Here is a 17,079-nt window from a genome sequence, read left to right on the forward strand (position 1 = left end):
AAAAAGCAGTCATTTGCCTTGTTTACAAGCTAAACTGTCATCTGCAGTGTTGCCAGTAGTCTTTAACTGTAACTGTATTTCACAGACAATCTAGTTTATTTGCTCATTTGGTATAATCTGATTAGTAGTTATTTGATAAACAGCAATAAATTCTTTGTTTTTGTAACTACTATTAAATAACAAATCCTATAAATTTCCTAGCCATGCTGCATTGTAGAATGGAGCAGAAATGTAAATCGGATTGTGTTCTTAGAGCAAGTTATATTCAGAATGTAATTTTTTTTTAAGTGTGTAATAATAAACAGATTATTCAGGAATTTTTTAAAATTTGGTGGTTGTCTCTTGTAAAGTAGTGCCCCATAGTCCTATAGAGTACTATTTTTTGTCTACTGTAAAACAATATCTTTTTACAAACAATTAAGCAATGCAACTGTATAAAAGATACTACTACTTCATAAAATAATTGATTTTGTTAAAGCAAACAGACAGCAGTGATTTAGTGAACTAGAACACAGTGTACTTATTAATTCTCCACACATCTGGCACTTGCTGAAGAATGTCTTTCTGACCCCTGACTCCCCATGACTCCCCAACCACGTCTTTGCTGTTTTTCTGCTCAAAACAAACATAGCAGGTGCCAGCCATGGTTCTGTTTGCTAAGAAGAAATCCAGAGATTTCAGGTTCAAAGGTCAGGGCATGTGAGCATAACATTTTTTTTTTTTTTTTTTTTTTTACAAATATGGCATCCCAGGATTGGATAAGCATAAAAGAAATGCTAATAAACTGCCATTATGGGTTTATGAATTTTGCTGGAGCAGGAAATAGGGTATGCAAGTTCCATAACCATAAACCTTGTTGAGGTACGACTTATGTGCCATCATGTTCGGCTCAGTTCAATAAGATGCTTTGTGCCAAGTTTGTCTTAGATGAACTGAAGGACATTTTACATTGGCTCCTGTCTCTGTAGAATTATGGTGCTGATAATTTACCTCACTCCAGTAAAAGAGAGGCGCTCATGCTGAGTAAATAGGCTGATTGGGGAGAAATGAAGGTCGGCCTGACTGCAGGTGACACAACACTGAATGATCCCATTCACCCACTCTCCACTATCCATCTCTTCATTCCTCTTTTTCTCAGAAGACTGCACTCTTTCATCCTTCTTGCTTTAAAGAGTCTAAATATTTTTTATATTGAGTATAACATCATGTTAAACGAGTGTAACAGATCAGCTGCTAATAAGGGATGGCCAAGTTTATATTTGTTTCTTTATCTGGTATTCAAAAAAGTAGCAACAATAACATTCATGTGTATTTTCTTCTGGCTGTTTCTTATTCATTACACAGAAGCAACGGAGATATCTAAAATCAGTTTAAATGAAGACAAAAAAAGTTCAATCTGAGTCTTACTGCACAGTATGTTTTACTTTTTAAAGAATGTACGCTGTTTTATCTAACCACATCAATCTGCCCTTTTTAGTATTAACTACAGACAGCATTAAAGTTTAACAGTTATACTAAGTGGCTTTCTCTGCACTCCTAATGGACTACAATGAAATACAGAGAGCTGTACAACTTCCACTGAAGTGCCAGAAAAACTGTACACCAGTCTAATATTTGGTAGATCCCCCACGGGAGCATAGAACAACAGGGCATGGACTCCATGAGCTGGAAATATTTTGTAGTCAATGAACATTTTCTGAACGGTCTGCAGAACGGTCCACAATTCTGTTGTATTCCGAGGTGTAGGATTTCTGTGTTCCACAGCATGATGCATGGCATCCCAGATGTGTTCGGTAACATCTGGTAGATCTGGTGACTTAGGTAGGAATGGCAAAACCTCGAACTCAGATGAGTGTTCCTCTAACCATAATTTCTAGTTTCTAGATGTGTGTGGCGGCTCATTGTCCTGTTGGAAGGGGCCAAAGCCGTCAGAATTAATGCAGGACATGAACGGGTGTAACTCTTCAGAAAGGAGGCACACACAGCGTTCACCTGTCAGACATTTTTAGACATACCAGGGGTACCATGGAATGCTAGTTGAACAAACCCCATACCATTATAAAGCCACCACCGCTACAGTCCGCAGTTTTTCTGGCTTCAGTGTATATAGTGTGCTCTACAGGCCTAGTAAAACCACATGACCAAATCTACCAGTAACTAATATATCTTTTTATTACTTTAAAATCTTTTACATTTTAATCACAGTAAAAAGTATCTGCATTTAAACCAACACTGACATGTACAGATTTAAACATTTGTTTATTTATTCATAAACATTTGTGCCATTTAGCAGACACTTTTATCCAAAATGATTTACAGTTATGACTAAATACAACAAAGGGTCTTCCTCAGGGGCCCAACAGTGGCAGTGTGGCAGTGGTTGGGCTTGAATCAGCAGCGTTCTGATTACAAGTCCAGTACCTTACTGCTGAGCTACCCTAGTCCCAAATGGAATGCTTTTTTTCAGCGTTCTAAAGTAATTAATTAAATACAGCACATAATAATTTTGAAATAAAAAAATATATATTATTTTTGATTATACTGACAAGTTAAGCAGCTGTTTCTGATCTAAAACAAGTTGCAGGCTACATGTCTATGCTCTTAGCTTGTTATTTCTATTAATTAATGTCAATTTGATGTTTGCTCAGCTGATTAAAAAGGTTCAGAACAACTGTTTTAGACTGAAGGTTGTAAACCACTAATGGTTGTATGTTTAGTGCATATATTTATTTTAATTCTGTCTATTTAACAAAGCAGTTTTATTCTATTTTGATAACTGTAAAGTACTACAAAGTGTTTAAGCAACAGACATCTCCAACATGAAAGGACCAGGGATTTTAAAGTTTAAAAATTACCATTTTAATTATGTCCCGTTTACATTTTCGGCATTTAGCAGACGCTTTTATCCAATCATGTATCATGACAGTATACTGTCTAAGCAATTGAGGTTAAGGACCTTGCTTAAGGGCCCAACAGTGACAACCTTGCAGTGGTGGGGCTTGAACCAGCGACCTTTTGATTACTAGTAGAGTATCTTAACCGCGAGGCTACAACTGCCCTACACACGTATGCTATTATATGTTATGATACCGATAAGTGGATTTGTCACAATAAACTACTAAAATTATTATAAGTATCAATACTTTTTTTTTACATTTGCTAACACTGCTGATACACACAGTATTAAGTAGGTGAGTGTAAATGAAAACTCTGTACCCCTTGATGTTTTCGATGGACTGGATTGTTCAGAGGGTTGTATGGAGGCAGAGTATGCAACATTGTTTGGAGTACATACCAAATAACCTGCAGCCTTTTACAGGTTCACAACCCAGTTGATGGAACCTTAGCTTTAAATGTGCAATTGAACAAGTGGTGGATGAATTGGTTTTATTAGAGCTTAGTTCAATTTTGTGAAATGAAATATATTCCGTTTACAGCTTGAAGCAGAAAGTCAGTCTACAGGCCAACTGAGACTCTTACTTTGTCACTTTATGCCTTCACACAAGAAGCAGAACACACACACACACACACACACACACTGATCCTGGATCATTCACTTTTCTCCCTTTGGCAGTATTCGCAAAACATATGCGAGAGTGTCATTCACCTAATGGGAACTGAAACATGGGCTGGGATTTGACTGCTTGCTGCTAAAAGAAGAGACAGCACTGCAGATTTGTGCCTCTCGGTGCTGACAGCATGCTGGAATCACAGGAAAACTTCCAGAATGTGAAACACAATACCTGTAGTTGAATCAATATTTTACCAGTCTGTATTTCCATTAATGCCACGCGTTTTTGACATTGGAAAGAAATTAATCTCATGACAATCATTTTTAAAGTATCTAGTGTAAAGTATTAGTATCCTAGTAAATGACATTGGTATCTTAGTAAATATAAAGTTTTAGCTTACAGTTTACAAAACAGACTGAAAGCTCTCTGCTTCTTATTCATTTCTCTCTGTCACATCTAAGCAAGAGTATGTGTGCCCATTGTGTGTGTGCAAGTTTGTGTGTGTGTTGTGTACACAGCTCCTATGACACACTGTCACACACTGTGACTATGGTGCAGTGAATCTCTCAGTGTGTGAGTTTGATGTTGTGCAACAGAGTATGCTTAATAATTCATCCGCTTAGCCGCGTGCCGAACAGGGGTGCTTTCAACTACTGCCCTCTGACACGCAAGAAGACACACACAGGGCTAAATGTGAATAACCTGTGCCTTAAAATGTTAACAGCACCAAGGTAGTGGGTGAGTATGGCTGGGCTCAGTGGGTAGCACTGTCGCCTCACAGCAAGAAGGTCCTGGGTTCAATTCCAGGTGAAGCGGTACTGGTCCTTTTTGTGTGGAGTTGTCATGTTCTCCCCGTGTTCGCGTGGGTTTCCTCCGGGAGGTCCAGTTTACTCTCACAGTTCAAAGATGTGCAAGTAAAGGTGAATTGGAGATACAGAATTGTCCATGACTGTGTTTGACATTAAACTTGAACAGATGAATCTTGTGTAACCAGTAACTACCTGTCCAGTCATGAATGTAACCAAAGTGTGTAAAACATGACGATGGCATTTCCACCTTTGTGGAACCTCGAGACAGCCATTGTACATATAGGTGCTTGGCCTGTCGATAGCAGAGCTGAGATTCGAACTTGAGTTTGAGATGTCAGTACTGGTGTGCTAGCGTGTTTTATCACTGCACCACCCGAGCTCCACATTTTTACTTTCATAGATTTGACTGTTCAGTTCAGCATAAAGTGCCAGGCATCAAGGCAAAGAACACAGACACTGTTGACCAGATGGACCTGGTGGCTCTATCTAGAGGCCACATTTTGGTAATGAACATAGAGAGATTTACCTGTAAATGTCAGTCACCTTGCTTTTCCTAGATGACATCGATAAAAAGAGACATAAATCAGACTCTACCCAATCCAGCAGTTAATAAAGTAGGCCAATAAACATGCCAGAGGATCAGAGGCTATGTCTCACACTTTACAGCATGACTACTCTTGTTGATTCACCACTTAGGAGCAGAGCCTAGAGAGCAAATGTCCTAACTGTGTGAATGAAGATCGGTCTCAGAGCTCTGTGGCTCAGTGGGTAGCACTAGTGCCTCAGAGCGAGAAGGTCCTGGGTTCGATTCCTAGGTGGAGTTTGCATGTTTTTCCTGTGTCTGCTCTGGTTTCCTCCCACAGTCCAAAGACATGCAAGTGAGGTGAATTGGAGATACAAAATTGCCAGTGATGGTGTTTAAGTTTAAATGTGAACTGATGAATCTTGTGTAACTGAACTACATGTCCTGTCATTAAATATAAATAAATAAATAAAGTGTTTAACATGATCTTCATTTACCACATCAACAGTGTGTGCAATTACCACAGTCAGCAATGAGAAATCAATTGTTTGAAATGGACTCATAAACGAAAGCTGTAGAGATTTTGATGAAGGAAAAAAGTTAAAATGAGCTACTGAGAGTGGTGTAGTGAAGTATGAAAAGACTTTATGACAAAAGGGTTGTGATTTGTGTGTAATTATTTAAAAAGAAAGGAAAAAGAGGTAGAAATGAGAGATTAATCTGTTCTAATTTTTATAACTAAGCACAAATAAGTACATGTTTATTTTCAGCGAATTGTGCCAGATTATATGTATGCTATTTTTGCGTAATAACATCTAACAGCCTAGAATTGTACTGGCTAGCTTAATCCAGAGTCAATAACATAGATTTGAAAGAGTAAATTAATGTGCAATTTTGCTGCTACAAGTTAGTAAACATTATTAACACATTTAAATGAACTTGCCTAAAATAAATTGCTTGCTACACATATAGCTTGTTGAGGTAGACTGCTCGTCTTCTTCAAATCTGCACCAACAAATCTTCCTTCTATAAGTAAGCTAGTACATCTTCATGGACAAATTTAGCTTTTTTTTTTTTTTTTACCCTGCGCCTTGTTACAATGCTGTGGATTGTAGATATATTCCATTGAGTTAAATTCCTGACAGATTTTTGCACCTGAAAGATATTTATGAATATTTATGAGGTTGTATTGATTCTTGTTTGGCCTCCAACACTGATATTCAGCTGTGGCTTTTGATAACTGAGATACTAAGAACTGCACTGTATGGTCCTTACAGAGAGACCGCTTGCTAAATGGTGTTAGAGAAACAGACCCTGTGAAGATCCACTCTTCTGCTCATCTGGCACTGTTAAACGGTCCACTCTGCTCAGAAACACACCATGTAGTATAACCACCCTTCAACACTTATTAGTGAGCCACTGAACAGTGTATCTGCAGCACTCTAATGAACACAGATTGTTGTACTTACTTAGAAATGCATCTAAAAGCAAATTGCAAACAAATTCAGCTTTAATTGTTTGGATCAGTGGAAGGTTGTTAGCCGTATATCAGACCTGGGGGTTAGTTGTAAACATGCAGTAATAAAGGAGGAAAGAAAATCTTTTGTAAGATTCTCAACATTCAAAATGAAAAATGAGTTTAATTATCAATTTACCAATCAATGACCTTGGAATGGCCTTTCTTAGGGTGTGTATACTTGTCAGCTTTTGTTTGATTAAAATGTACCCTGGTGCGATTACTCTCAGTGCATTTGGTTACAGTAAGGGTGCATTCACATGAGAAGTGTTGTGCGCTTCGCTAGCCGCTTTGCTCAGCACTGGGCTTGAGCGGTGTGGTAAAATGTCATTAAGATGCACCACAACACACACATGCATTTGAGTTGAGTAAGAGTCAACGGTCTCTCTTCAAAGCCTCCACATATCTATGTTTAGCTCTATTTTCCTCACTGTTTTACTTTATTTATGCATTTTCTCCCTATTTTCCTCCCAATTTTTGCGCAGTCAATTTTGTCTTCCGCTACTGAGGGATACCCGATTGCATCCGAGGAGAGCACGTCCGACACGTGCACAGCCCTCCTCTTCTTGCCCCTGCATTCCGCACAGGCGTCTCTTCCGTCAGTCAGGGTCCTTACACAGCGTATGAAGATCTCACCCACATATATGTCCGGGCCCCACCCTGCAGATACGATGGCCAGTTAGTGTCTGCTGCAGACACTGCCAATTATCAGATACCATCAGCCGGAAACAAATTCCTTGTGTGTATCCACATACTTGGCCAATAAATCTGATTCTAATTCTGATTCTGATTATGCCTACCAGATGGCGCCCAGCCGGCTGGTGGCAACGCTGAGTTTCGAACCGAGGAGTTCAGAAACTCGACGCTGGTGTGCAAGCGGAATATCCCGCTGCACAAACTTGTTATACAGCTCAGGGTGCAGAGAAATGGTGAAAGTCAGCTTTTCCAGGAAAGTCTACAGTGCTTATTGTAGAAAAAACCTTAACACTAACCTTCTCTCAACTCTGGTGCATACTAAATAGGTTTTAAAACCAATTTGTTTCAGGTATGAACACAATTCGAACCAAAGGCATCTAAACAAACCACACACAGTATGTGGGGAAAAAAATAAAATAAAAAGAGCTTATCAACAACACTTACTTACTTAACTGATAAGATGGTATCTCCTTCTACACGCTATTTAATATTTCTATGTCGTTACAACAATCGTTATTGGCAGAGATGCTGCTGCCCCACTGGTTTATACACCTTCATTTACCAGTCACTGTGGAGGTGGGCAAAGATTTGCGGTGCTTTGGGTTTGGAGAGTGAATTTTCAGGGCTACCCTTTAACCAGTAAGAAACAGTATACAATATAGTCCTGCTGACCTTACCACTGTTTATACCAAACTGGAAATGCTGATTGCTTGAATGAGTGCATAAACCCCTGCTTACAGACCTGACATACTATCAATCATGTCAGTTTCCCTGGAAATCACAAAAAGGCCACATCAGAGCCTGTAAGGGCAGTTGCAGTGCACCTAGCAAGGATTATTTACCCAACACGCAGAAAGTGGAACCGCTTATGATTTTAAAAGAATACCTAATATGGGAATGAAGTAGTTGACCGAAAAATGGAGCAAATCTTCTGCTCATGCAGCACCTGGAATAAAACAAAATAAGCCCCTAATGTGAAGAGAACAGTCTGAGTAGGAGTGTATAAAGAGGTGGTTTCATTTAGTCAACAGATTGTGGTGTGAATGTAGCTGACAAATTTAGAGGTAATGTATTGTGGTAAATGACATGTGGCATACAGAAATAAAATTGAAAGCATCAGTCAAAAAAAAAATTAATGAAGCGATCAATTCAATCCAGTATCAATATCAAACCTCCCTATTTCTTCTTCCTTCAACACACACATTTTTATTTATATTTACTGCCACATTGTGGTGCTCTTGAAGGGTCCTTCTCCAATAAAAGCCCCTCAGTGTTGAAGAGCAGGAACTGAAAACATGTAACAGAGTAGAGGGCAGGTGTAGATTAAAGAAAACTCAGTAATTACAGCTGTTGTCGGCGCCACACAACACAAAAATACATCTTTTTTGCGCCTCTAATGGAATGTTCAGCAAAATTGTGGTTTAGTCACTAATTGAAAAAAAAAAAAAAAAAACAACATTTTGCTTTTACTATGTAATACAAATTCCATCCATGGTTTATTCAGTCCAGGCACATACACTGTAAGCTCATGTGTTGCAGAATTTTATTTGGCAGCAATTACGTGCAAGCACTTTAAAGGTGAGGAAAAACAAATACTGTAGGCTACAATTTCATATTGCAAATTGAGTTTAGGAGCCTGCATAAGTTCTTATTATTATTAAAGCAGTTCACACATGAAAACCTAAACAAGATTAAGTGTTTTGTAATGTAATAGTTTATTGCCGGTCCAACGTCTCAGTTGATTCAGTAGGTTACTTGCTCACAGTAATACATATATTCACCAAACCTACACTTAATCATCCCAGTATTACTGAATTATATGAAAACACTTGCATAATACAGTGTAATACTTAACATAATAGTAACATGTGTAACATGTGACTTCATTATACTGTATATGAAAACATATTGTATTGTACATGACTGTTTATAAGAAATTGGTAGACACCGTTTTTAAACCAGGCTCAGTTATAGTAACTGTGCCTCCACTTCAGAAAGTATTCACACCCCTTGACTTTTTTGTTGTGGATTTAATTTAAAATTTAAATTATTTTCATTTTTGCCTTTCAGTCTACCTTTAATCACCTATAATGACAAAGCCGTTTGTTGTGGCACCTCAAATTGTGGTGAGGTACAACCCTTATGCTTTAATTATTCTTGAAGTAACTGGTCTGAATACTTTCTGAATACACATTTTAGTGCATTATAACATTTATCTTAAAGAATTATGCCATAATTAGGTCATAACAGGTGACAAAGTAAATGTTAACTTGAGCTCCTATTTTAACATATGGACTATTTGTTATGCTAATTGTAGGTAACTTATTACGAGATATTATGTTCACTATAAAACACTTTATGAATACATTTATAAAATATTATAAATACAAAATTCCTCTTAACTACTGTCTTATTCCCTTTTTTGAAGTAACACTAGATTATACCTGTTTAATTGTGTTAAATGCACTTTTACATGTTTTGTTTTTAGCCAATGCATTGTAGCTAAAGTATATTAAAATGTCTAGTGAAATGTAACATTGATTGTAAGGTGCTGAACTTGACTAAGAGTCTGTGTGTACTTACTGGTAGGTTGGGAAGGGTCAGGGCTCAGCTTTCTATTGCAGTAGAGAGTTTAAGAGATTTTCCACATTTCTCCACAGCGACCCTTACTGGGAGAGGCCAGCTAATGCCAGCTCGTGTTCAGCCACTAGGCCCAAGACACTTCACCTCGGAGGGCAACAACATACCTCATCACCATGGTAACTCCTCCCCCTTTCCCTTTTTTTTCAGCTCCACTCTCTGGTTAGCCAATCAGAGTTTAAGGTCACCTGCACAACACACCAACCATAACAAAAAGCTTTTTAAATGATCTTAATACAGTTGTATAGACATTGTTACTTCAGGCCTTCATTTACACATTAGTAAGTATACAGTCCAAGTGTATAGTGTATAGGGTTGGTCGATAGTGGCAGGTGGGGTTATAACTTCCAACAAGTTCATGTTTAGATGTCCACATATTTTTGGCCATATAGTGTAGTATTTAAGACTTATCATAAATTTGTTTTTGACAAAGTACACCACAGATATGTTTCTTTTTTCTAATGCAGCATGAGGAGTATGAGTAATTTTTACAGGAGTGATTTGGCATAAATCTAATAGTCCAAACTGCATCGGTGGCATTTTTAAAAGCAGAGTGAATAATTCTCTTCACATTTCACAAGGACATAGTTAATTGATCAAAAACAAGTATTATTGCTTTAGAGCAGCGGCAGTTTCAATGACTTATTCAGCTGCAAGAGAAATCCAATATGTAATAGGCTTATTAAAACTAGCCTTATTGCTCAGAGCGCTGATAAACGAGGCCCCTTTGCATAAAGATTTGGCCCTTTATGGTGTTCGCACCTGCTCACTCATCTCTTTATTAAGGTTACATCAAGACCTTGTGGGAAGTTTAGTCTGTTTCAATTCCTTTCAGAATGATTGTGATTTTTGCTGTATTTTATGTTTACAAGGCCTTTTCAGTACAGTAGGATTTGGAAATATTTAGTGCTGCTAATACCAGCACTGGTTGATGGATTGGTGAGAAATGAAAGCACTGAGGTGTTGGGATTACTGTCACACTGACTAAAGAGGATTTATTTATCACTTTCACAGAAAGCCTCCCCTAATAGCTCATCATGCCGTGTATTTAATACTATTAGTACTAGCCACCCCCCAGCTGACACTATACTGTCATCAGTGTTTATGCCAGTCTCTCATGTTTTTCTATAACCCATCCAGTTTATGCTCTAATGATGTATATGACATAATGCTATTAAAATGCTTAATAGATTTTTGCAGTTTATCCCTCTTTAAAAGCATTTCAGATAACAAATGCTTAAAACCAATGTCTGTAACCTTTCTCTTATAATCATGCAGACATTCACACCCGAGACATTTTAATAAATAAAATGTTTAGTATTTTTTCAGCAAGCAATTTAAAAGAGTTAAAGAATTATCTGAATGGCTGGGACAGAGGCATATTTGTCACTGTTACATGCATCAATGGCATCAGATATTTTTCTAAAATCCCAACAATCAATGGTATTTTCACACATATGCATGTCACCATGCCATGGGCTGTGATGTTCTCCCATACCATGGCAAATGTTGACTTTTGCTTTTTTCACTGATAACTGTCTAAATGGTGCTTTTCATTTTGGCACAGAGTGATCAACGTTTTCCTAAAACAGTTGACTCTGATCTGATCTGATTTGATCACGACACACATTTCCACAGTCTGTTGGTTCATCTTGGCTGACTTTGGGTCCAGATAACCTGACAGCATTTCTGTATAAAATTGATTTAAGGCTCTGTACACACACACACATGCAGTGTCAGTTTGGAGAAGCTGGTGCAGGCTGGCCGGTGTGCTGTAGCGCCCCGCTCTGATAAAACAGAGGCTTAATTTCAGCAAGGTTATTTAGTTTAAGTGCTGGTTGAGCAGGCTGCACAGGTCAGGCCGAAATGGAGATAAATGGCCATGTGGAAGGCTGGCCTTCTATCCTGTGGCAAGGGACCAGCTAGCGGCCTGGTGGCTGTTGCACATCTGTCTCTCCTAGTTATTCACATACCCACATAGAAACACACACACATGCACACCGGTTCTTGCTCACCTCTCTGTGGTGATCTCTGGCCTGATGGGCTCTCTGTCCCCATAAAGAGCTAAACACGCATTGTCGGCTTTCTGCCAACATCAAACACACAAACACCTTTTTGGTTTTTGCACCAGTATTTCTGTTTAAGTTGATTATCATGTGTGATCCTACATCACTGGAATTTGGAAACATTTACATTTTCAGCTTTTAGCAGACACTCTAATTCAAAGCGAGTTAACTAGTTACTCTAGTTTAATACAAATCTGCTGAAACCTGTTAAACAAATATAAAGGTATTTTTGAGAAATAATGTACAAGATTAGTAAGTGCATGTTAGTTTTCATTTTAAGTGCTTCGTTAAAGAAGACCAGGGAAGTTTGTTCCACAGTTTGGGTGCTAGTACAGAGAACGTCCTTGATGTCTTCTGAGTGGTGGATCAGGAAAAGCAAGGCTTGTCTTGAAGCCAGACTCATACTGATTGTGGAGTTAATTCTGAATGAGAAAAAATATTGGATATTGATATTGCTCTGTAGTTGTGTATGTGTGTGGTGTCTATTGTGAATTTTTTTTTAAGCAGGGTATAACCTGTGCCTTTTTGAAAGCTGTAGAGACAATACCAGATGTCAAGGAGTCATTGGTGACTGGTGTGATAAAAGGGAATAAGGTCTTGTGAGATTTCTTAAAGGAAGGTTGTGAGGATTGTGGATGAGAGTAGTTGTGCAACATCTTTTGTGGTGAGTGAAGAGTCAGCTGTAGCCTAGTGGTTAAGGTACTGGACTAGTAATCAGAAGGTTGCCGGTTCAAGCCTCACCTCTGCCAGGTTGCAACTGTTGGGCCCTTGAACAAGGCCCTTAACCCTCAATTGCTTAGACAGTATACTGTCACAACTGTAAGTCGCTTTAGATAAAAGTGTCTGCTAAATGCTGAAAATGTAAATGAAGAGAAGCTGGTGAGTGATCGGTAGAAATAATAGGAGTCAGAGAAAAGGATTGGTTGATCTTGTCACTTTTTTCCTAAAACAGTGTGGCAAAGTCAGCAGCAGTAAGAGAGACGGGGTGTTACTATTATAGTCATGCATACTTGTAATACTTCAAAGCACTTTTACCATAAACAATCTACTCCACTAATTTACATCCTAATAACTAGGGGCAGCACGGTGTCTCGGTGGGAAGCACTGTTGCCTCACAGCAAGAAGGTCCTGGGTTTGATTTGCAGGTGGAGCGGTCTGGGTTCTTTCTGTGTGGAGTTTGCATGTTCTCCCTGTGTCTGCGTGGGTTTCCTCCGGGAGCTAATCCTAATAAAAAAAAAACATCTTATTAACTATTGAATCTCAAAATATTATTGGTTAGAAGGTGTTAAATAACTTAGCTCTGATGTAGTGGTCAAAGTCAGTCAGTCTGGGTGGTAAATGGCATCTACTGTATATTACAGCTCTTATTCTAAATAGTTATTTATTATTTTTGCTGTAAGGGGTTATAATAAAGACTTGATTACTTGAAGCTTTGTATTATTAAATGTTGCCTAACAATAAACAGATTACAAATTCTGTTCTTGACAAAGCACCAGTGGCAGCTGCTGATCTTTCAAAGAGGGGAAGCTCATTGTCGGCTTACATCATAAAATTTGTCTATTTATATATAAATTCTGCCCTCTGTTCCTTTTCAAGAAAATGGCCTGAAATGGGTTGCCGTTTGTCTTTCGACTTCACTCGCAAAATCCGCGATGGGACTGAAGCTCCCAGTGATAGCTGTCAATCAAAACGGGATTCAGCCTTTCGACTGATCCTCCAATCATCTTGCAGAAGCTCAGCGTCCAGACCCGCCCACAGCTCCATTCACCCCCAGAGACGCTCAGCGTCCGGCGGTGGGACAAAATCGTGGCATTTATCCAATGACCGGCGAGTTTCGAAGCAATGAAAAAAAACCTTCCATGCAGCCCCATAGAAGTGAAGAGACGCTCAGCGTCTGGCGGTGGGACAAAATCGTGGCATTTATCCAATGACCGGCGAGTTTCGAAGCAATGAAAAAAAACCTTCCATGCAGCCCCATAGAAGTGAATAAGACGCTCAGCTTCTGCGGGCAAATGCACTGCCGCTCCGGGAATGTATGAGAAGTTCGAGTCAGTCGATTTGTGATAAGTAGCTTATTCTAAACGAACTCGTCTTCGAGATATACGTGTTCTAACGCATTTGTAGTCAATGAATTGTTAACACAACTGTACATATTTGACCATTTAATTTTTGACATTTTAGGGGAAGCTGAGCTTCCCTTGCAGTCTTAGAGGAATCGCCACTGCAAAGCACCAGGCTTAAACAGACCTGATGCATGCAGCAGAGTGTGGGTCCATAATAATATCAGCTGGTGATATTCAGTGCTCTAAGCACCACAGCCCAGCTGTAATGGTGTAACATTACATGCAAACAGATTTACCATGCAGACTTCAATAGCAACAGTAATAATAATTACAATGTGATCTCTTTTTGAGCAAATAGGTGTGATGGTTGACATATTGCTGGGGAATAAAGCACTTGGAGGGGGTGTTGTAAAAAATGTGTTGGTTCAGTGGCTGTTGAATTACTCCACACAGTTATGGATTATAACAGCATGTCCTATCATATAATTTTTTTTCTCATTTAGAAGGAATATATGTAACAAGAGGACAAAAGGAGAAAGCTGGTACAAAAACTGAATGAATGGTTCCATTTATAGCTATTTTTTGTTGGTGGTCTAAAGTGAAGTACTACAATATTCTCAGGTACTAATTCAGTAAGATCTCATATGATGAGTAGTTCTACCTTGCATATGTACTCTAGTTCTTGGGCGCACCATATGATGTATTTTTACTAGAGATGCATGAGTACCGATACTAGTATCGGGTATTAGCCCGATACCGCGCTCATTAACTCGTACTCGTACTCGCAAACGAGGCTCCGATACTAAACATCCACATTACGAGATTTTTTTACTTCTAAAACTAAAGCAATTCATTTTTCACCCACGGGAGACAGATTGAATTATTCTCACTGACCACGCTCACACGCACGTTTAATGTTATTTAGTTCCGTTTGGAAAAAAAAAAAAACCTTCAAAATATAGACAAAACAGCGAAGATAACCGGTTACAAAAGCAGCGACCGCTGTTATAGGATGTGTTTGTGTTCAATACTCTGTTCACAGTGTCGGTACAAGTGATTCAGGAGTCGACTCATTTTAAGCTTCTTTTCTCAGTCATCTCTCCGTGTTTACTGTTATAATGAATGATGCGGTTGTAAATAAACACCAACTACTACAGAACATTTTGTGTGACTCACTTACATTATAAAGCTCAGGCTTAATTATACTGGTTATTACCACAGAGCGGGAGCCGACTCAGAGTCGTTTACGATTTACCGAGGTGAACCACGAATGTATGTGCTGATAGAATCGGCTCAGATGGGATCGGACTGTATTATCCTTTTAAAGTAAATATTTCAATCAGCAGAATCGCATCGCATGTATGATGTGCACAGCGTTAATTACGTGCGTTTATTAATTAACGTTAGCTTGTCAGAAGCTTTCTCAATGATGTCTGTGCGGTGTTTTTTTTTTTTTTTTTACAATTAGTGATGGCAACCCAAGCAACTGTTCCACTGCACTATTTTACACTAAAAACTACACTATTCCATAATGCTCCAGATTGCATCATGCTAAATAGGTATCGGTATCGGCGAGTACAAAAATACATGTACTTGTACTCGTACTCGGTTGGGAAAAAATGGTATCGATGCATCCCTAATTTTTACATTACATTCTTTCATTTCGTGTTTGCATATGTTGTACACATCCATACCTATAGTAAATCATGGCCTATGAAAGGTGGGTCTTGACATATATAAATGCAAATGTTACATAAATTCCAGTCTTACTTTTTACACTTGCCGCACATTGCCACTTATCACATATGACCTTGGTGAATGGGATTATAAGGAATGACAATAATCACCATTTATACTCCGTTTTTTGACCTAGTAGGACAGTGGAAGATTCCACCATTAACAGAGTTTTCTTAGCTAGAACAAAGGAACTGGTCTAAATCAGCTAGAACTGAGTTTTGGATGTCATACAATGCAATTAATGCACTTCTTATCACGTATGCCACTTTTCAGTAACATTCTATAATAGCAGTATTGTTGGAATATTGGAATTTGTCTACCAGCAATAATGGCTTAAGCATAAGTAGTAATTGATTATGTATTAATACTTCTAGTGTACATTTCTCCCACACTCATTAAGAATAGTTCGTTTTATTGTTATTTTTGTGGCTTATAAAAAAATCATATTCATCTGAGGAGAAAGGTGGGATTTGGGCTACTATAATTTGGAGTGTTAATGAAGCCTAAATGCTACACAGTTCTTGTGTTTAGTGACATTCTAGCTTACCTTAATGTCTCTGGAGTTTATCATGTCTTCATCATATCACCTGAGCTTTTCTGTGTTTTTGTTCCTGTCCATTATAACAAGGGTAATTCTTTGAATATAATAATTTGGTGTATGATTTTAATGACCGTATGTATCTATTTTATTCCAGTTTTGGAGAAAACAAGCAGTCAGTTAAAGAATAAGGCAGAGGTCTGAATACTTCGGTTTAATACAGTGGGGGACAGATAGGCTGCTTTGCCTGAGGACGCTCTTTAGGCGTGACGGCTTCAAGAAATACATAAATCCTCCTGCTTTCTCCTTTATCTACATCCACATTTAGTTGCCATGGTGATTTTTATTTGTGTGGCTGCAAACCTACATGCTTTAGGTTAGACACCTTGTAGATGTTATGCTGTTGTTTGGAGGACAGAAGCCCAGGCTTTATACTCTAGAACACTTTCAATTCCTCTTTTACAACCTGGAGACACAGACACACATTCTAGTGAGAAATTTATCTTATAAAAGTATTGGGATTTTTGAAACTGTTCTTGTGCTGTGACTTAACTATTGGAACATTTCTTCTTCTTTCTATGCTTAACCCTTTAATGGTCTCACCAAGAAAATAATGTTAAAAAAAAAATTTCTTTGCATTTCTCAGTTTCTTGGGACTATACCAACAACAAACAATTGATATTTTGTACTAGTGCACACAGTATTTTTTTAATGAGTCTCTACCAAACAGTTGGGACGATAACAAAAATTATGCAACTTTCATGAATGCTTTTTCAGGTGCTAGCTTTAAGTTGACATATAGGTTAGAAAGTCTGTTTTCTTAAAACAATCTACCAATATTTTTAAGTTTAACACATCAACCAGGGAGTAGATACGGCCCAAACATGATTATTTAAATACAGATTATTTTTACCAAATGGTTGAGCAGACCATTAAAGGGTTCAATTCATAGTGATGTTGGGTTTAAATATTGTGTCTT

At 38.3% G+C, this 17,079-nt stretch overlaps 1 protein-coding gene across 4 annotated transcripts in view; it reads left to right on the forward strand.

Moving 5' to 3' along the window:
• Positions 1-17,079, forward strand: part of LOC134325793 (neuronal PAS domain-containing protein 3) — a 305,263-nt gene that overhangs the window by 52,591 nt on the left and 235,593 nt on the right. For 2 of the 4 annotated variants that reach the window (XM_063008026.1, XM_063008028.1), the window contains exon 2: positions 9,717-9,815. The exons of the other annotated variants lie outside the window; for them this stretch is intronic. In XM_063008026.1, the coding sequence (XP_062864096.1) occupies positions 9,717-9,815 (99 nt within the window). The remainder of the gene's footprint in view (positions 1-9,716; positions 9,816-17,079) is intronic. 4 annotated transcript variants of the gene reach the window in all.

The sequence above is a fragment of the Trichomycterus rosablanca genome, chromosome 13 (genome assembly GCF_030014385.1).
Source record: "Trichomycterus rosablanca isolate fTriRos1 chromosome 13, fTriRos1.hap1, whole genome shotgun sequence".
In the NCBI taxonomy this organism is placed as follows: domain Eukaryota; kingdom Metazoa; phylum Chordata; class Actinopteri; order Siluriformes; family Trichomycteridae; genus Trichomycterus; species Trichomycterus rosablanca.